The sequence below is a fragment of the Notechis scutatus genome, chromosome 4 (genome assembly GCF_049901735.1).
Source record: "Notechis scutatus isolate UNSWTSFEM ecotype Mainland chromosome 4, rNotScu1.2, whole genome shotgun sequence".
Taxonomy (NCBI): domain Eukaryota; kingdom Metazoa; phylum Chordata; class Lepidosauria; order Squamata; family Elapidae; genus Notechis; species Notechis scutatus.
The window spans coordinates 69,838,458-69,860,196 of record NC_142012.1 but is presented as its reverse complement, the minus strand read 5'-3'; the positions used below and the strand labels follow the sequence as shown (position 1 = coordinate 69,860,196).

General features: G+C 41.1%; 1 protein-coding gene across 2 annotated transcripts in view; it reads right to left on the bottom strand.

The window, feature by feature from the left end:
- Nucleotides 1–21,739, bottom strand: part of LOC113417460 (gamma-aminobutyric acid receptor subunit alpha-2) — a 162,929-nt gene that overhangs the window by 68,022 nt on the left and 73,168 nt on the right. For both annotated transcript variants that reach the window (XM_087963702.1, XM_087963703.1), the window contains exons 5-6: nt 4,913–5,133; nt 4,049–4,131 (exon numbers count right to left, since the gene is read on the bottom strand). In XM_087963702.1, the coding sequence (XP_087819828.1) occupies nt 4,049–4,131; nt 4,913–5,133 (304 nt within the window). The remainder of the gene's footprint in view (nt 1–4,048; nt 4,132–4,912; nt 5,134–21,739) is intronic.

Sequence of the window (21,739 nt, the reverse complement as noted above, 5' to 3'; positions counted from 1 at the left end):
ATAGAAGTGTGATTGACTTGGAGTTACACTGTGTTGTTTAAGTGTTCCCTTTATTTTTTTGAGCAGTGTATATTCTCCAATATCTTAGAACATTCTGTTCCATGCTACAAGTAGATAGTTATACTTATTTTAACAGTGGTAAGCAACTCTGTTAAATATCAATAACAATTTAAAGCTATCAATTAAATACCGTGCTTGAAGGAAAGAAACTTGCTAGAACGTTTGTGATGACCATAATTTGTTCTGCTATACAAGACCCTAATATGCTCAAACATTAACACTTTGAATAGAATAAAAGTAGTTCTGAACCGTTTGTTCAGTGTCTGTTCAAAATTACAGCAGCATTGAATGAATAGTAATGATGCCCAGTCCTTGAAGTTATGGCTGTAGTAATGTCCTCATATTTACATGATCAAAATTCAGGCACTTGGCAGTCTGCGTGCACATACTGTGCATCTCTAGGGGTATCTCACTCACTCCCCTCCCCCCCACATATCTGTTCCACATCTATGCCCTTTTGGCTGCCCTGCACAGCCTTGTAATCCTAGGCCGTGACACTAGACAGAAGTCTGGGGTCTTTAGCAGTCTCATTTCACCCTGGGATCAACTTCAGCCCCAGCACCATTATTGCCGCTGAGTGATTTCTCAAACGCCACATTATAGCCAGCCACTCTAGCGCTACTATGCAGAGCCCCCACTACCCTGCACTTTGCAGACCCTGCTGTACCCAGCTGATCTTAGTTGTTTTCCTCCCACTCATGAGACATGTCAACCCAGCCCTTTGTAGCTGGCCATGCCAGGCCTTCTTCCTGAGTCTTCTTGTGACATCTCAAAGAGGCTTGGATGTGACTAGGCCCACCTGGTAGGATTCAGTTAATGATAGGAATGGGGAATCCTGGGATTACCATCAACAAATGATCAAGTCACGTGATATTTCAGCTAATGACCACATTGCTTAATGACAAAAATTCCAGTCCCATTTAGCAATGTAACTTGAGGACTATTTGTACTGCTGACACCTGTGACTAAATGCAGTTTATACATCAATACTGTTCATTTTATTTTTCCATGTCTTTCTATCTTTGCAAATCATCTTTGTTTCTACCAGATCCATAAATCAATTCATGCACTGTCTTTTGCTGTTCACAATTCTCATCACTCTTTCTGATCCATCCATGTGTTTCTTGGCCTTCCCTTTCATCTCCAGATATGATCTTTGCCGTTATTTGTAGTTTAATCATCTCAGTTTGTCCATATTTGGGTTTTTTTATACTAGTTATTCACTTTGATATAGAATCTACTTTCAATTTGCACCTATTCATTGTCACATCTATTTTTTTCTTGTTTCATCATACACATTTAAATATCTGATTCAGGGGTGGGATTCTACCAGTTTGGACTGGTTCTATAGAACCGGTTGTTATGATTCTGCGCAGTTCAGAGAACTGGCAAATTGTGCCCCTGGCTGGCCCTGCCCCTCTCTGCCCGCCCTTCCCCTCCCAGTCAGTCCTTATCGTGGATACGCAACATCGCGTGCATGCCTGACATCGCTGACTGCGTTCTCCCCACCCAGTCACTCCTTAAGGTAATTCTTTTTTTGCCCCCTCCCGACAATCAGCTGTTCCGATGATCAGCTGTGCCAGGAGCCCCCTTGCTGTCTTACTGCTTCGCCCAGGAGGCTTCCCTGAGGCCCAGGAGGCAAAGGGGTGCTTGTGGGGGGTGACTGGGGAAGCTGAGGCCCCCCCGCTCCATTCTTTGCCTTCCTGAGTCTCAGGGAAGCCTTCTGGGAGCAAAACTGCCACCCCGCAGGCTCCCCTGAGGCCCAGGAGGCTCAAAAACGGAGTGCAGAGGGAGCTGGCCCCCTCTGTTCTTTACCTTCCTGAGCCCCAGGGAAGCTTCCTGGGAGCAAAAACGCCCCCTCCAGGCTCCATTTTTTGCCTTCCTGAGCCCCAGTGTCCTGCCCCTGTCGGAATCTGGAGGAAGCCGAACAGCTGACAGGGAGTGGGAGTGTAGCTCCGCTGGCTGTGGAAGAAACTGGGGAAGGGAAAAGTCTGGTTGGGCAGAGCAGGGGAGAGGTAGAGCAAGGGGGAGGGGATTCAGAGGAAGACATAGGCCCATACCCTCTTCTTCCTAGGGCACGTAGGGAGGAACGGAGAAGAGAGCAACATGGGTTGCATGGCTTACAGGGGAGGAAAGGGCCCTGATTCCCTTCATTAGCTGCAGTTGGGAACACAGTGGGCAAGCTCCGTGCAGCAGGCTGTTGGGAGCAAATGTGACTTTTATCTTGCATCGTCGTGGCTTATCTCTGTTCCTGCCATTTTCCCAACTGTGTGAGTTTTGCCGTGCTTTCCAGTCTGAAATTCCTGCTCCTGCCCTGCCCAGCCAAACTAATTACTTCAGTTTGGTTTGTTTGGATTTTAAGTAACAGTTTGTGTGTACCTTGTTTTGGACTGAAATTTCTACAGTAAAAGGCTGTTCCTGGGAGAGTTTTTCTCCAGCCCGAAGGTAACCTGGACATTGGGGGCAAAGTTGGAAATAATAAAGGGACTCTTATTGCTTATGTGACTGTGTTGCTTTTGTGCCACGCCCCGGGTCATCACACCCAGGAAAGTCTTCTGGGAGCAAAAATGCCCCCCAGGAGGCTCTCCTGAGTCCCAGGAGGCAAAAAAAAGGGGGGCCTGCAAAAAAAGCCACGCCCACCCAGTCACATGGCCACACCCACCCAGCCACACCCAGCCAGCCACGCCCACCTAGCCACACCCACAGAACCAGTTGTTTAAAATTTTGAATGATCTGATCTGACCTCACCCCTGATCTGATTTCCACTACATTCAACTTTTATGCTTATCCAGTTGTGCTCTTACCACATTTTATACTTTCAGAAGTTTGCTTTTATATAGTGCCATTTATTTTTGGAAACAGTTTATCAAAATATATGAATTCATTTCCTTGTTCTAATTTTTCACCACTGCAGCAGGGGTGGGTTTCTACCTCTGTAGAACCGGTAGCTCTGAAGAGCAGCAGACATAGAACCGGTTCTATGTCTGCTGATGTTTTTGTCTAACTGCCCACCAGGGCTCTTACCTGATCTTTATTTTCTGATTTTTCAACTTCAGCTGCCGAAGGAGGCACAGCTGCAGTTAAAAAAACAAGAAAAGAGGGCTGTTTCAAAGGCTGCTTCTCGGCACTCAGCGTGCTAATGACGATTTACAGGCACGTGACTCACAGTGGGCAGGGAAGCTCATAAATCCCGAACTGGTAGTTAACCCTTTCGTATTCCACCCCTGCACTGCAGCCATTGGTATTGGAGAGAGAGAGAGAGAGAGAGAGAGAGAGAGAGAGAGAGAGAGAGAGAGGGAGGGAGGGAGGGAGGGAGGGAGAGGGAGAGGGAGAGCACATAGATGCAATCTGATCCAAAGACTCTGTCACATGCCCATTCCAAAGCTGAGACCAAAGTCTCAGTCAAAGTATGATTTAGAGTTTCTGAAAACAAAAGTTCCTTCTGAAACTCAGTTGGGTCCACCATCTGGAGAAGACTGATCAAATAAGATGCTCTTTATCCAGATCACAATGCCACTGGCCCAAGATAAAGACCACACTAATGAATTATCTTCACAGGTCATACATTATACAATACTTTCATCTCATTCACTTTTTGCAGCATTTTTCTCATCCACAACCTCCTTCATGTCATCATTCCCTCAAGCATTTTCATTAGGAAATATCACATACATTTGTGCCACTATAACAAAATTATTTTCACTATGCTGTTAGACGCATTAAAATTAAACTTTACATTCACTGTATTACAAAATTAGATTACTTTTTCAAATAGGATTTTTTCTTTCCTTTCTTGCAATTGCTCTATTTTCATTTTGTATATTTATTTATTTCTTTTTCTTCCATGTTCATTATTTCCCAAGAACCACTCCTGATCTTAATAGGATCTCATTCAGAATCCATCACACTTTTATTATTGGCAAATCTATGTGAAAAAAATGTAATATATTTATCATATAGGGACTGAATTTATAGTAATATTACTTACAGCTGCCAAATTTCAATGGGCACGAATGAGCATCCATAGGAAAATCTTCTAAGTGCATTGGACACTCAGCCTGGACTGTAAGCCTAGAAGGGAAAATGCCAATTTATGGTCATCTTCTGCTAAGATCATGAAAATCAATTTGTCAAAAATTAATTGAATCAACACAAAGTTCACTTATATCAAACTAAATATCAATTTACTACAATTTTCTGGTTTATATTATAGATTCCTTCAATGAACAGTTTTATGATGTCAAAACATTAGACATATTTTATTCACAATTATTAGGAAAGACTCACTGAATCAACATATAAATTATAAAATCATAGCTTGTCTGATAACTATTAGAAGTCTAGGTCACATGGATACAAAATTCACAGTCCAAGCAAATATTTCATAGTGAGAGGAAACTGATGGGTAATTTAATTTCTGACATTTCAACCAAATCAAGCAAATAATTACATGATAAAAGTGGAGACAAATGTACCACAGGATCATGACATACACAATAATTAGCTCAGGTTAGCTGCCCCATTTTTATGTTGTTATTTGAAGCATTTAATACAGTTTAAAGCGTTAGGTTACCCCATTCAAATATAACCCAATCTTTGAACTACTGCAGAGAGGAGATCTTCACAAGTTAGTCTCCATAGGCATAGTGCCTGTGAAAACCTGGCTGGAGAGGGAATAGGCGGAGCAAATGTTGGAGAGCCTCTGCAGTAATTGTAAGAGCGAACAACTGCCATGGTGCTGCAATATTCATAATTTCAGGACTTGAACGTTCGCTAAGGGAATGCTGGTAATCCGGGGATTACCTGTATAGGAAATACAAACAGAAAAGGAAATGAAAAGAAAAGCACATACCTCATAGTATATAAAAGAGTACCATCATCCTGGATTCGTAGTAGCTTGTTTGGCATAGTCATATTATGAGCTACTGACTTCTTTCCATTATGAAAGAATGTATCTGGAGTCCAGATTTTGCTGGCCATTAAATTATTCAGTCGGAGAATGTTCATGGGACCCTTGAATTTTAGTCTTTCATCTTTCCATTTTTGGCGGAAGAAAACATCTATTGTGTACTCCTGTAGTGAAAAAAATGTTTCAACATGACAGACAACTAAAAACAACAGGGAATCCTTGATAAGCAATTCTTTTAAAAAATGAAATCCACCAATAAATAAATAATTCAGGGGTTTCTTGACCATACCTGAAATTTATATGGGGACTGAATTTACAGTCCTTTGAAAAGATTCTGCTCTATATCCTAATGAGCCTGTACTGGAAAGCATCCTATTAGAGTAGAAACTATCATAATAGTGTTTTATTATGTCTTTGGTAAATAACCTGCAGGTGGCATAATATGTTCTTTGAGATAGATTTCCAGGGTCATAGTATGACTCTTACAACCCAGATTCCCTCCACCCCTTTCACTTGGAGTCAGGATTTTTTCCATCCCTTTCTACCAGCACTATTGCTGAGATCTGCCTGCTTAGAATTTTGTCTACTATATAGTTCCTTCTGTCCATACTAAACGGTCATAATTTTTTCTCTGGTAGTGGAAGACACAGAAATGGGATTATAAATTAAAATCCTATACAAGAGATTTCCAAAGCAAATGAACTTATTTTTCAAAGAGGGATTATATATATTTTCTTAATGGTATTTATATATCATAATTTAGATTACTTATGGGTTAGTTTCTCCAACACTCATGCTTTTATTCAACGTTTATTAGGATGATATCTCTTTTTCTAGAGTTATTCAAGTTTTCCTTCCATTTTTTCCTTCCATCTAAAACAAGTTATGGTTTTTTCTTCTGTAGTTCTCACAAGACATGCTGCTTGTCAGGTGGAATAAGCACTGACTGCAGATACTTGTCATAATCAACTACTACCCTAGTATGATTCTTGACAGATCCATTTGTATATCCATATAAGTTGTCTTACTACTCTCCCCAACCTCTTGACATCAGTTGAGCCTGGCAAACACTAGTAGTAGCTTTAAATGATGGATCATCAACTTTGAAATTGCCCAGAAAATGCAGAACTCTAAGCTTGATCTGTTTTCATGCCTTTATGAATATAAGATAACTATTATTGTCACTGTACACAGTGGTACACATTAAAAATGAAATTCTTATGCCCGCTCTGAAAACACCGACACATCCCCACACACCCCCACACACTCATTTGGTATCCATCCAGTCAATTTTGAATACATAGCAGAAGAGTCTTGAGTGTTAACAAAGTTGATACTATATGTTACAAAGCTATTACAGAATCTAGATGTTCTGCTTCAGATATCACAATGCCTCCTCCCAGAAGGTAACCAGGAAAACCAATCATAGAGAGGATGTATGCGGATCCTGATCAAGCAACACTATGTTAGATTATGGGCTGAATGAAGAGGCAGACACTGATCTTCGACTTCAAGCTCTTTATTAAACAACCACCATCTAGCAACTGCCTGATAGGTTGCCCCTTTTATAGGGAGCTGTCAAATGGCTCAGCCAATCAGGACAAACTATTTTTCCTGCCGTAATGGCGGACCTGAGTGAAGCTTTTGTTCCTTGGCTTCACTCCTTCATTTGGATATTCAACACCCCTCCCCACTTAGACAGGACACTAACCAATCAGCGAGAAGCTTAGCTGATGTAGTCGTGCAGGTAGGTGGGGCTGCGGTGAGCTCACTCTGACCTGCATAATTCAGTTGGAGCAGTGGCAGTGGTCTGGTCAGTCAGGTATGCTGCCGCTCCTGAGTCAGCCAATTGAATCACCTGGAACTTGGCCCTGGGTGTGGATGATTCACTTGGAACCGGTTCTCTGATGGCTCTCTGCTGGATTCCTGGTTCTCCAGGTATGTGCACGTTGATTGTTCAGGTTTTCGTCTGCTTATGGTGGGATTTCAGGACTTTTGCCAATTTCTAAAGGGGTGTTTTTAGTTTGTTATTTCTGGTTGCCAGTGAACTGAAGTTCCCAACTGGCCCTGGAATTGGTCAATGTGGCTTCTCCACAGTCGACCATCCTCTAGTTTTACCTTATATGAATGGAGACCTGTAATGGTTACCACCTTGGCAGGGACCCAGAGAGCACCCCCGGCATAGTTGTGGTCATACACCAAGTCCCCTACACTGAATGACCAGAGGAGGCTGGTCGAATTGATGGGTACTTCTGCTGGGTACTTAGGGTGTAGCTGGTAAAGCTCCATCCTGAACCCATTAATAGCTCAGATGGGCTTCTGTTTGTGGTGGTGCTAGGGGTTACGTGCTGGACTAGTAGGAATTTGTCAATCTTTGTTTGCCAGTCCCCTGGGCCCATTCGTGATAATGTTTGTTTGTTTTTTTCTGATCAAACTATTCTTTCCATCTGACCATTACTGGCTGGCTGGAATGGCATAACCAGGGCATGATGGATTCCTTGCTCTGCTAAGAAGAGCTTGAACTGTGTTGCTGTGAATTGTGGCCCATTGTTTGAGATTAATACATCTTGTAGGCTGTGTGTTGAAAATAGCCTTTTTAATACCCTGACTGCCCCAGCTGTTGTCGAGGGCATAAGTATTATTTCTCGCCATTTTGAGTATGCATCCGCTATGACCATAAATGTATGGCCCTGAAACAGCCCAGCAAAATCTACTTGCACCCTTAACCAGGGTGCTTTTGGAATCTCCCATTCGTGCACTGGGGCAGAGGGGGGTGCTGGTCTGGACTCCTGACGTGGTTTACATGTGGCAACCCACTGTGCTATTTCCCTGTCCATTTTTGGCCACCACATGTAACTTCTGGCCAGTGGCTTCATCCTGATGATGCCAGGATGTTCCACATGTAAGACCTCTAATATTTGTCTCCTTAATTTTGGGGGTACAATTACCCAATTCCCCCACAGCAGACAACCCTTTTGGGCAGATAGCTCACGTTGCTGAGCGTGAAATGGCTGTAAGTCTACACCAACTGGCCCCTTTGGCCACCCCCTCCACACCCAGCTTAGTATTTGGGCCAAGGTTTTATCCTTGACTGAGTGTCTCACTATTTTGGCCACTGTGATGGGGCTGGAAGCTAGCTCCTCAATAAGAAATACAGATGTGATGGGGGTGGGGTCTTCCACCATCACTTGAAGCAGGCATCAGCTGAGGTTATCGGCATGGCCCCGGATCTTGCTGGGTCAGTAAATTAGCTGATAATGGTAGGCCACCAGGAATATTGTTCATCGCGTCATGCACGGTGATGTTTGGTGTTGGGCGGTCCCTGGCCAGCAGGCCCAGTAGTGGTTTATGGTCAGTCACCAGTTTGAATTTGCGGCCATATAAGTACTTGTGAAATAGTTTCATCCCCACCACTGCAGCCAGTGCCTCCTTGTCCAGCTTGCTGTCATTCTGTTCGGTAACCAATTGTGTCCTGGAATAGAATGTGATTGAGACCTCGAACCTGTTAGGCATTTGGTTGCTGAGGACGGCCCCGACACCAAACAGGGAGACATAACATGTTAGGATGACAGGAATAGTCTCATTATAGTGCATCAGGATGCTCTCTGATGATAAAAGTTTTTTAACTGTAGCAAATGTGGTGGCTTCCCTTTGGCCCCAGGTCAAAATCAGTGGGGTGGTTTGGCCACTGTCACCTTCTGTGGCAAAAACATACTATAGAAATTTAACAGTCCCAGGAAAGCCTGGAGTTGTCTAGTTTCTGGGGGTGGGAGCTTCTTTAATGGCCTTGTCTTTAGTGTGGATATATTCCTGAGCCATCATTCAAATAACCCAAAAACTCGACCCAGGACATCACTATCTGATACTTCTCCTGTTTAACCTTTAGTGCAACTTTCTGAAACCTACTAAGGACTATTCTTAGTTGGCCAAGGAGTTCCTTGTTGTTGGAGACAGATATCAGGACATCATTGAAATAGTCTGTGCTTCCACGGTGGCTTCATCCACCAATAGCTGTTAGTATGCCTGTGCCAAATCTAATTTCACGGAAGTCTTTCCTTTGCCCAGGGAATGTAATAAATGCTGTACAACAGGAACTGGATAGGTGCTCTGCTGTAAGGCCTTGTTGATTGTACATTTGTAGTCCGTGCAGATGTGGATTGAGCCATCTGATTTGACCGGCTTTACGGGTGTCTCCCATTTGACGTGGTCTACCGGCTCCAAAGCCCCCTGGGCAATTAATTTATCTAGCTGACTGTCTATTTTGGGCTGCAATGCAAAAGGGACCTTGTGTGGCTTCATCCTTATGGGGGTGATTTTGGGGTTGAGATTGAAGGAGATGGGTGTCCTTGTATACTTGCTCAAACTCCTATTGAAAACATCCGTGAATTTCTTGATCAATTTCTTGGTGCTATCATCACGGACGGTGTGGATGCCAGTCATCCCCAAGCACAGGGATGCGAACCAGTCTAAGCTGAGGCGGCTTGGCAGGGTGCCGTTGACTATGGTCAGCTGCAGGGGTCCCCTAAAACACGCTCAGTGCTTTCTTGGTACAAGGTGACAGCTCTGTGTGAAATTGGCGGGCTGCTAGATTTTTGAGATTCTGTGGTGGTCAATCTTCTTCGCTCTGGCTGGGATCACAATGCAGCTCAGGCTTCGTTTAGTGCTGTCTGCAGCGTAAGGTTAGGCTTTGCGAACAAGCACCTTTGGAGATTAATATCCCTTACTCCGCATATGATTCTGTCCAGGAGAATTTCATCGAGTTCCCTGAATTCACAATACAATGTGGCTTTTCTTAATGCGGCGATATACTAATTAATTGACTCACCCTCTTCCTGATTTTGCCAGTTGAATTCATGCCACCTGACAATTTTAGATAGCATGGGTGTATAAAGTGTCCTGAGTATACTTTGAAGCATTGTCCAGGGCACTGTCTGCATGGCTGCTGGTGCCAGGAGCACCTTGGTGGTCTCAAAAATGTCTGAGCCACAGTAGCTTAAGAAGAGCACCCTCTTCCTATTGTCAGAGTCTGAAGAGGTTGTTAGCTTCCAAGAAACATTCAAACCAGACGACTCCCAGTTCTCCGAGGCTGGGTTGAATGGAGCGGGTGGGGCATGTGTAGTCATCTTGGCAGAACCAATGCAGATCTGCAATTAGGAGGCTGTGTTATGGTCGCTGAGAGTGAAATGCTATGGTGGCCCATCTTTGTTCCGGCTCGGATCACAATAAGCTCTTTTTGATGATTTCTCTTCAGATCCCATCTTCGTCACCATTGTTAGATTGTGGGCTGAATGAAGAGGCAGACACTGATCTTCAACTTTATTAAACAACAAGCCAGCAACTGCCTGTCTGACAGCTCACCCTTTTATAGGGAGCTGTCAGATGGCTTAGCCAATCAAGACAAACTATTTTTCCCACCATAATGGCGGACCTGAGTGAAATCTTCGTTCCTTGGTTTCACTCCTTTATTTGGATATTCAACACCTTGGATAAAAGTGAATTTCCTTTATGAATATTTTATTTTAGTTTGCTTCTGATTGATGTTGATTATTATTATTAATCTGCTATCTGTTTTGTATATGCTTATAAACTGCTTACGTGCTGATTTTTTCCCTAAGTATTTCATTATATACTTTGCATTATAAACTAAATTAAAATCCTTGTTCAGACTCAACAAATCATATATCTACACTGTACTATCACTGCTAATAATAATTGACTATCTTGAACCTAAAGTATTTAATTGGGGCAGAACTGGAATAAATTGGAATAAGAACCTCAGGGTTTATTGAATGGTAGATATCCCAGTTACAACATTTTTAAAGTTCCCATTTATTATTCCACAGGAAATGCTCCAATATTTTTAAAAAAGGTCAATATTTTCTAAATCCTGTTTTCATTGCTCATATTTTAAGAAAACAAATGTCTGAGTAATCAGAAATAATCCCAATTATCTACCTACATTTAACATTGCATATTATCACTACAATTGTGATGATTATTCATTTAAAGTTATTTGTTTTGTTTGCTTTTGTTTTAGGGGAAACAGTTGTCTTTTATTATTGTTGTCTTTAAATGAATTGTTTTTCCCTCTTAGGCTAGTGTCACAATGAATTTTACATAACTGGTGCTCTGTTGTTCTTTTTTTTTTAAACAAGTTTTACTTCATTTTTCTACATTTTAAAAACATCTCTTTTTAGTGAACAGCATGATTACAGGTTTCCACTTTTACATACAAATATGACCATAATTACATATTCAATTTTTACATTCAACTTTTTATCTTGAGAATGCTTTTATAAATTTTCTATTTTATTATATTATACCAAGTGCTTACCTCTTATTTAAATCATCAATATTTCTTGTATCTTCACAATTATTATATTTTAATACTTTTAACTGTCACATTTGCATATTTCATCGCATATTCTTATTACATCCTTTTATAGATTCTAATTTAATACAATCATTTTTTTAAAAATAGTTTCCCCCTAAATTACCAATTTAAATGTGCCACCTCTAAAGTTTACATATTCATTAATTATCTCCCCTTTTAAATTAAACATAACTTTTATTACCTAGAAAATTGAAATTAATAATCCCTTTAAAACTACATAGCATATAGAATAGAATAGAATAGAATAGAATAGAATAGAACAGAACGGAATACTTTATTGGCCAAGTGTGATTGGACATACAAGGAATTTGTCTTGGCGTAAATACTCTCAGTATACATAAAGAAAAGGTACATTCGTTAAGAATCAAGAATCATAGAGTACAACACTTAATGATAGTCATAGGGTACAATCAACAATCAAATCATACTAGGAAACAGTCAATATAAATTGTACGGATACAAGCAACAAAGTTACAGTCCTACAATCACAAGTGGGAGGGGATGGGTGATAAGGAGTGATGAGAAGATTAACAGTAATAGCAGTGTACACTTTGTAAATAGTTGAACAGTGTTGAGGAAATTATTTGTTTAGCACAGTGATGGCTTTTGGGGAAAAACTGTTCTTGTGTCTAGTTGTTCTGGTGTGCAGTGCTTTATAGCGTCATTTTGAGGGAAGGAGTTGAAACAGTTTATGTCTGGGATCTGAAGGGTCTGTAAATATTTTCACAGCCCTCTTTTTGACTCGTGCAGTATACAGGTCCTCATTTGAAGGCAGTTGTGTAGTAATTGTTTTTTTCTGCAGTCCTAATTATTCTAATCATCTGTGTCTTTCCTGTTGGGTTGCAGAACCAAACCAGACAGTTATAGAGGTGCAGATGATAAACTCTAATTCCTCTGTAGAACTGTATCAGCAACTCCTTGGGCAGTTTGAGCTTTCTGAGTTGGAACAGAAAGAACCTTCTTTATTGTGCTTTTTTGATGATGTTTTTGATGTTAGGTGTCCATTTTAGGTCATGTGATATAGTAGAACCTAGAAATTTGAAGGTCTCTACTGTTGATACTGTGTTGTCTAGTATTGTAAGAGGTGGTAGTATGGGAGGGTTTCTTCTAAAGTCTACCACCATTTCTATGGTTTTGAGTGTGTTCAGTTCCAGATTGTTCCAGTTACTTTTAAATCAGATTCTGCATGGTTTTTCCCCTTCTTGGTTTCATAACCCTTATTTACAATTTCAGAAAAGAAAACATATTCATCTATTCACTTAATCCTAAACCCTGATATTAATTCCATTTCAGCCCTTCTCCAATATCATTTCAATTATTTCAATATATTTAATACTTATTCCATTGATTATTCCATTTATCTTTATATTCATCTTTATTTAAAACAGAGGAGCCTGCATTCTAGTATTAAAAGGTATCAACTCCATTACAACCCTCCTCGTATTTCATTTCAATTATTTCAGTATATTTAATAAATTTAATTTATATTTAATATTCCATTAATTACTCCATTCATTTCTATACATATGAGAAAGAGCACTTTCCAATACCAGAGTATCAGTTCTATTTTTCTTCAGTAATCTATATATCCCCATTTCCTACAACATTCATAACTTTAAGTATATTTATGCTAATCCCCCATCACCTTGCAGAATCCCCTTTTAAAATATTAATCAGCCATTGTCTCTGTGTCTTCTAAATAGACAATTTCTTTTCATTTTTTTTACACTTCCCATATTTCTTTTTTCCAGATCCTTTTTCTTTACCCTTCATTTTCCTTTCATTTTCCCCTTTCTTTTTCCACTCCAGTTTTTATCCCCCTCCCTATTTATAACTTCCACCCTTCAATTTTCTGCTGTTTCTTTTTGCCTTTTTTTAATTTTAAAGATATTCCCCTTTTTATTTACCTTCTTACATCTCATATTTTTATTTCCCACTCTTTTCCTTTCTTTTCAGAATTCTTTGTTTCCGATGATAGTTAAAAATGGCCTCTTCTGTAGTCAACTCCTTTTGTCTTTGTTGTTCATATTCTTCAATCATGTTTTCCAAAAAATTTAAAGCAAAACCCAACGATTCACCTCGTTCTTGTAATGTTTCTTTCATGTTTCTAAGTTCCATTTTTAAGTCCAGAAGAGATATCGCCATTTTGCACATTTCTGTCTAATAATTTAATCAAAATAGTGTTTATGAGGTTAGTTTCCAACAGTCAGCTTTTGTTTTATTCCTTTCACATTTTTAGTTCACAAATAGTCCAATACCAAGTCCATACCAAAATCAGCAATTAATCCCAGGGCATACTTCATACTTCTTTCTTTGTTTCAATGTTTCAATTTTTTGAAGTTCTTGTTTTATTGTATTGTAATATTTATTGTAATATTCCTTAATAATTTTAAGAACCAGAGTCTTCAAAAAAAACAAAACAAGTTAGCTTTAACCACTAGATGGCTTTATTATAACAAATCTTCATCCCCCCCTTTTTAAATTCATCTATTCAGGGCTTTTAAAACCATAATCTTCCAAGAAAAAAGTCAAATCCAATTAATGTTTACGTTTTCCCTTTGACACTTTCAGATCCATCCTTATTAATGCCTATGTAGTATCAGAGTATATTTATCCAGATTAATTAAATGGTTTCTTCTTACAGCTTCTACCCTTTCTTGGTTCAAAGCCCCACAGCTTCAAAAACAATTCACACCTTTTTTTCCCTTTCTCTTCGCTGCTTTGAATCCTTTCTTAGAAATTCTTAATGATTAATCCTGGAGTACCTTTCATTTAATTATAGCGTCCAATTGTCCCGTTTCTCATGCTGTCCGCTTCTTTCTCTCTCCTGCACAATCTTATTCCAGCTGACTCTTCCCCTTAAGGGTGGCCATTTTAGACCATCGCTTCAGACATCTTCAGGAGGGAGTGTTTGCCAAACCAGGGAGGGGATTTGCAACTCCCCTCTACCCGGCTGGCAGTCTCCCCTTCCTCTGCCACCCCTACGAGGTGGCTTCTGCCCCAAATCTAACCGATCGGGGCTCTCCAACAAAAAAGCATGAACCAAAGCCGCGGACTATCACGGTCAGCATCCGTCTTCAGGGAAGTCCAACTGGAAGAGCTTCCTCTGTGGTTCTTTAGGGTATCATTTCGCAAGAATAATCTTACCAATTTCATAAAGCAGCAAAAATGCCAGTATATTCATGAACTGGAATAGAGCATGGTAACAAGGTCAGCCAATGAATAGGCATAGCAACTAAATCAGCCAATGAGGACTGTTTTGGAAACTGAAACTAAAAGTAGCCTAGGTGTGGCTCTATTATTAAGCTCTGCAACTCTGCAGCTATGTTAAGTTCTGAGTCTGTCTATCTTGCTTGCTTGCTGAAGACTGGAGCTCTGTTCTGAACTTGCAACATGTTTCTGTTTGAGTTTGCTCCATGTTCGAGAAATCTACAATTGGTTTGTAAAATCTACTTATATTTATAAAGATGTTAAATGAAGCATCAGCCAACTATGTTTATTTTTCTGGCGCTGAATTATCGCTGCAAAACTCTCAATAAAAAGTGCAATCTACTTTATTCTTGCTCTTTACCTTCTTTTAGTTAATGATGCCCATTATTCAATATAGCTAAATTCAAGAAACACATCCTATACTTTCATCCAAGGAACATTCTTTTTACATGAGCTAAGTAAAACAACAATTAAAAATAAATTTCTCACTAGAAGAAAAGGAAGCAACCTTGGTTTTGGTTTCCAAAGACTGGGTGGCAAATGGCCTGCCATGAGCGGTAATGGGCATGAACAAAAACCCTGGAAGTAATTCTGTTTCAAAAAGTCAATTCAAGGCAGTTTTCCAATGTAGAAAGAAATGAGGAGAAAATAATCCCTCCCAACTTAACTTTTTCAGAAAACCTACCACTACCTACGATAGTTACCTCTGTATGTTACTGTATATTACTAGGATGCTGTTGCAAGACAAATATGAGTTCAACCTTTGCAAGTCTATAAAGCAAAGGAAAGCTGAAGTAGTATAACTACAGTTGTGATTTCACTTAGTGGCTGCTTTGTTTAACAACTGAGCTGCCAGTTCCAATTTTGGTTGAGAAAAGAACTAGATATCACCTCCATTTTCACCAACACAGCAAACTCACTTATTGTTTAATGTTTAATATGTCTTGGAATTTCTGAGGAGCAGATTTATCACACCTATTGATCTCTTCTTTAGAATCTTTTATGGGACATTCCTTTCAGGCACGATTTGAGATTTTATCTCATACACCTGTAATTCTTTTTGTAGATTCTATGGCTATCTAAACTTAAAATAATTATTTCCCTTTCCTTTTTTCCTGCTTAAGTCTGATTATAATGATATCTTGGGATAAGTAGTAGAGTTAATTTTCCTAGGCACATGCATCCAAAGGCCAGAGAGATGGCACTGCGAAATTTATTTCATTTCAGTTATTCTCTTTCTTTCTTCACTATTAGCTAATGGATCATGTGGATGTGAGGCTTCATTTGACAGGTTTGAGGTGCAGGATGACAGGTAAAGGTATTCCTCTGGAAATAGATGTTAGCAGCAGTAACTACTAAGGACATACAAGAAGCCAGAAAGCCAAGGCCAGAAAGTATAATCAACCAAGAGGCCAACAAAAGATGAAGGCAGAGACCCCCTTCGATCCTTAGCTTTCACCTCTTGCCATTACAGAATTTAAAATAAAGCAAGAAAAGGAGAAAACAGGGAGAACCCCTGAAAACTCAGAAGGAGATTAAGTGAAAAAGATAAAAAATAAGTGTAAGGAACAGCCTCTCCACTCGTATAGACTCTTTAAAACTTTGTATTTCAAAAGGAATCTTCTTATTGAAGGGAGGTAAAAGCAAGTCAAAATTCAATGCAGGATCTGAGGTCCCTCCAGGCATGCAACTGGGATAAAAGGAATTAGAGACCCCTCCCAACAGTCCGATGTGAATTCCACCAATCCGCAGATGTGAGAAAGCAGATAAGGAAAGTTTCACAGGGCTATCTTCCAGTGCTGCAATCCACATGGCTCCTTGCATCTCCCCAAGAGGTGAGAATTTTCTAGGCATTCTGGGGTGCCAGGCAATGGTTATAAATTGTGTAAAAGGTTATACAAATGACAATGTAAGAAATAGGATATTTAGGATACATAGAGAGGAAAAGAATTAAATTAATTCAAACCCCCCCCCTTTTTTTTCCATTGAAGAATGGAAGAATACACGGATCTAACAGTAAGTTTTTAAAAGTTTTTTTTTTTTTTATGGAAGCAGTAGGTTTTTTTTACATGATGCTCAAAAGAACCTTCATAAATTCTGGAAAGGAAAAACTAAAAACTGTAGTTAGAATAAAGGCAACTTTCAAATGAAGATCAATCAGCCTATTGATAGCATACTTTGCAAATTGTGCTCTTCAAATTGTACTCTGCTCAAAGAGAAGCAGAAGATCAAGCCATATTCAAAACCCAGTAAAAGTTGAGTTTATCTGATATTTTGTTCATTAGGTGATAGAGCTTCCTTCTGCACTGTCTATAGATTTTTGAGATGGAGCCTGGGCAGCAATTACTTTGCCCATAGGACCAATCTATCAATTTGTTCCGTACCATGATTTCTTAGTAAAGCTCTCATTTTAGCCCAACCATTAATTAGCTAAATTAGTCCCATCTTATCTCCAAGTTATTCACTGACACATTATTACTCTACATTTTGTCAAGAACAGCTTATTCAACTGTTCATCTGCTGTCCATTTCTCTATTTATTTGCATCTCAATTAATTATTTGAGCCAACTTGAGTTTGCATGTGATTTCCGTGAGAGAAACATTATTCTTGTGGAATTGAGATGCCAACCATTTCAAGATGTCAGCCTGCCAATTATTTAAAAGGTAGCCCTCAAATTGCCTGCTGTGTTTTCAGATGTGCCTGTCAGACCATGCCACTGTAATTGGATCTGGTGATACTGATACTGAGTCAGTATTGAATTTTGCTCAAACAGCTTACAAGAATAATTACAGCTGGAAGTAAATAAATAAATGCTACTTTAGTATCTTGGACTCATATTCTATCCTAAATTGAATTGGCTGTTAATGCAGTAGAAGAAAAACCTTACAGTGCCAATGCACTGATATTTTACTTATTATTGTATTGTTGTCTTCCAAGGATGAGGATGATGCACATTCATGAGGAACCTTTTCTTTTTTCATTTTATTACAGATCTTGAAGTGATAAATTTATCCCTCCAAGGACAATGTTTCATTTGCAAATGTTGCAACCCTATCTACATATAGTCGTTGACTTATAACCACTTGTTTAACAACCATTCAAAGTTACAATGGCACTGAAAAAAGTAACTTATGACTGATCAGTCCTTGCGCTTACAACAACTGTTGCAATATCCCCAGGTCATATACCCCAGTCATATGATCAAAGTTGGATGTTTGGCAACTGGCATGTATTTATGATAGTTGCATCATGCCAGGATCATGTGATCACCATTTGTGGCCTTCCCAATTGGCTTCCACAGAAAAGTCAATGGGAGAAGCTGGATTGACTTAACTACAATGTGATTCATGTTAATCAACTGTAGTGATTCCCTAAACAACCATGGCAAACAGGTTATAAATTTGGTGTGACCTGCCTAATAACCACCTTGCTTAGCAACATAAATTCTGGTCCCAATTGTGGTCATAAGTTGAGGACTACCTGTATGTCACTTTTTATCGCATTTCCAAGAAAATGAGGAGGCTCTGTGCATAAAGTTCTCAGGAGAAACTGAGACTGACTTTTTTTATTATTGTTAATGAAGCACCTGCCTTTAAATCTAGACATACATTTATTTCATTTCATTTCATTTCATTTCTTTATTTTTTTATTTCACTGTGTTTGGCACAAGTTTAGCAGCTTACAACAATAAAACAAAAAATGATTAAAATGTAAAAATAACCATTGTAAAGGAATGAAACAATAAACAGTGAAAGTACAATATGCAATTTGATATTGATCAAATCCAGATTGTTAAACCAACATCTAGATATTAAAATATTTTTAATGGTCAAACATCTTATAATGCATTTCTGCTATATAGGCCCACTCAATTTTCCTTCGTTAGTTCATCCAAAGCTTTTTAAAAATAAATGGTCTCCAATTTATATGAGAAGCTGCTTTATTTAGATTAGATTTAGATTCATGCAAAAAAAAAAATGCAATCAGCAATTGACTGACAAAAGCAGGGGAGGGATTCAGACCGGTTTGGGAGAACTGGTAGTTCCAGTGATCATTTGGCTCCGCTCACCCGCCCTTGCTCTTACCTGTGCTTTATTTCCTTGTTTTGGAGCACAGCTGATTCATGCGGCAGAGTGGTTTTGCCACGCCTCAGCTGTTTTACTCACTGGGGCTGCAGTAGATGTAAGTATTATAGCTAAAATGGGCTTTTTAAAATGGTGTACACATGAACGAAGCACACATTTGGCGCACGCATCACTGAACCGGTTGTTACACCAGTTGAATCGCACCACTGCCAATGAGCCAACAATACTTTCACCTCAAACATGTGCTCATATCCAGAGTCCACATTCTTAATCCATGCTGTGCACTTTGAAAATCTAGGGAGTCCTTGGTGCTCTCTGAGCTTGCTTGTTTTCTTGCAGACGTTTCATTAACTAAGTAACATCATCAGTGATGTTATTATCAGTGAAGCTAGTAAGTGCGATGACCTGGGGCATGACACAAAGGCAAAACAGATAATCAATAGGAGTCCCTTTATTAGCTCCAACTTTGCCCCCAATGTCCTAGTTATTTTCTGGCTGGAGAAAAACTCTCCCAGGAACAGCCTTTGTCTGCAGAGAATCAAGTCCAAAACATGGTCAACAAAAACTGTAACTATAAGTCTAATCAAGGCAAAATAAGGTAATTAGTCCAACAGGGCAGGACCCATCCAGTGCTTCTGATGTGGTCAGCCAGGGCACTGAGCTGCCAAATGCTTGGTGGCCATGCCCAAACCAAAAGCAGGGCCTGCCCACAGTGCTGAGCCTGGGAATCACGGCAAGCAGGCTATCCAGGGCCATGAGTTTTGAACAAATCAATAGTTCACTAACAGGAGAGCCCCCAGTAACCCATTTGACCGAGCCCGTGAGGCTGGACATGGAACAGCACTTGGAGAGGATCTGGTTCATGATTGTCCCAAACATGACAGAAACTGTGATCCTGGGACTAGCCTGTTTGGACAAGTGGGGCCCAATGATTTGGTGGGAAGGGGGAAACAGGAAATTGAGTTTGGGAAAAGGACCCTCCCTTCCCCCACATGATTGAGTCATGCAAGCCTCTCCACAGAGGATGGGAGCTAAGGGCCCAGAACACTGAAGGGCTAGATCAGATCAGCTACCTGGGACACAGACCATCCCTAGAGTGTCAAACCTGGAAGTCTGGGGTTTGCTATGATGGGGCAGGATGGAGCACTGATGATGGAGGGGGTGTCAAAAGCTTGGTAGCAATGATGCACTGGTAATGGGGGTTAATTGCAGCAGCGGCAGAGAGGAAGAGACCAGCAGGACAACAATCAGCTGTGCAGGGGAAAGTGTGGTGATGTGAGGCAATGCAGAGATCGGCAGGCCGATGATCAGCTGTGCCGGGGAAGGCGTGGTGATGCAAGGCAAGCTGCCGCTCAGAAATTGGAGTACCAAGCAATGAACAGCTGTTCCAGCCCAAGGAACGCGCAGCTGACTTTGGGGTGAGGTTAGCACTGGGGAGAAGACTAGGAGGCGGAAGCTCCCAGTGCTGATTTTGTATCTCTGCATGTCGTGGTTTTGCAGCTAGAGCTCCGTGTGTGCCAGAGTCTGTCTAAATAAAGCTGATATAGGCACGGTGGAGAAGCTGGTGGAGGTGGTCCTCACACCAAAGCAAGGTGGGGAGTCAATGCTGCCAGAGATGTGTCTGAAGGAACGTGTTGCATCACTGCTGCATGAACAGCAGGCCCGGGAGCAAGGCCCCAGTGGTGGTGCAGCTCATTAGTGGCCACCAGGACTGGGCCCCAGCTATCACACCCCATTTGTCCTGGGGTAAATTTGACTGTGGTGGGAACAAAGGTTGACCAGAGGCGATGACAATGAGGTCAGCTACTCCACCTCACCTGGCAGTCAAATTATGGAGATCCTGCAGCAGCGGTATAGGGAGGCCAGCTTTCAGGAGGCCTCTACCTGGCAGTCATGGGACCTGGGAGGCAAAGCAGCCACCTGGTCGGCAAGGCAACAGGAGCCAAGGCCGAGTACTATGCCACCTTCCAGGGTTTGACTGGCCAGTCCAAAGCTTCAACTGGATATAGCCTCATATAGAGCACAGGAAGTTCCACAATGGGTGGCTCAGGGTGGGGATCATCATTGAGAACCGTGACAGGGAAACCAGGACTGTCGACTGGAGTAACTAGCAGAGGAAGAGGTTCCCCAGAGCCAGGCCCCATGACATATGCCCACCCAGCCAGGCCGTCTGGGGTCCCTGACAGCACCCGAGGTCCCAGGCCGACCAAGGTCTGCTGCAGGGGCCTGGATGGTCCGTGGCATACGGGCCTTACTCACTGCCCATGGAAACCCAATCCTGAAAGCCACTTTTGATTGGGATCCTGGCTCAGGATGAGAGAATACAAGGACCTGGTGGAGGTGTTCAGGGAGTAGTGTGATGTGGTACCCCTCACAGGCCCACACAATTGTGTTCCTTCCAGGGGCAAAACTACCCAAGTTCAACATGTACTCCATGATCCCCAAGAACATGAAGGAGCTGAGGGAATACATCAACAAGAACCTAGCTAGGGGCTTCATCCAGCCAGTTAAATCCTGAGTAGTGGCCCCAATCCTGTTCAAGGGAAAGAAGGATGGGACGATGAGATTATGCAAAGACTTTAGGGGGATCAATGGGGTATGCATGGAGAACATGTACCCACTCAAATGGAAGACAGCGTTTAATTGCCCTCTGGGAAGCTTCCAGTTCAAAGTGATGCCATTTGGACTACAGAGGCCCCTAGCAGTGTTCATGGAGCTGATCAACGAGAGGTGCTGCATGAGCACTTGTATAAGGGAATCCTAGTTTACATGAATGACAATCTCATTTTCACTGAAACATTGGAGAAGCATTTCAAGCTAGTCCACCAAATCCTGAAGAAGCTTCTGGCAGCAAACCTAAATACTAAGCTGTCCAAATGTGAGTTCCACCAGATTTGACTGGACTACCTGGGCTATCGAGTATTGAGCGAATGAGTGGAAATGGATCCAGGGAAGGTAAAAGTCATTTTATAATGGTAAGTCCCTCAAGGTGGCGGTGGCGGTGACAGCGCGAGGAGCTCCAGCTGGCACAGGCAGCGACAGGCGACAAGTCCGCTAATTCTTTGCAAGTCCAGCTGGCA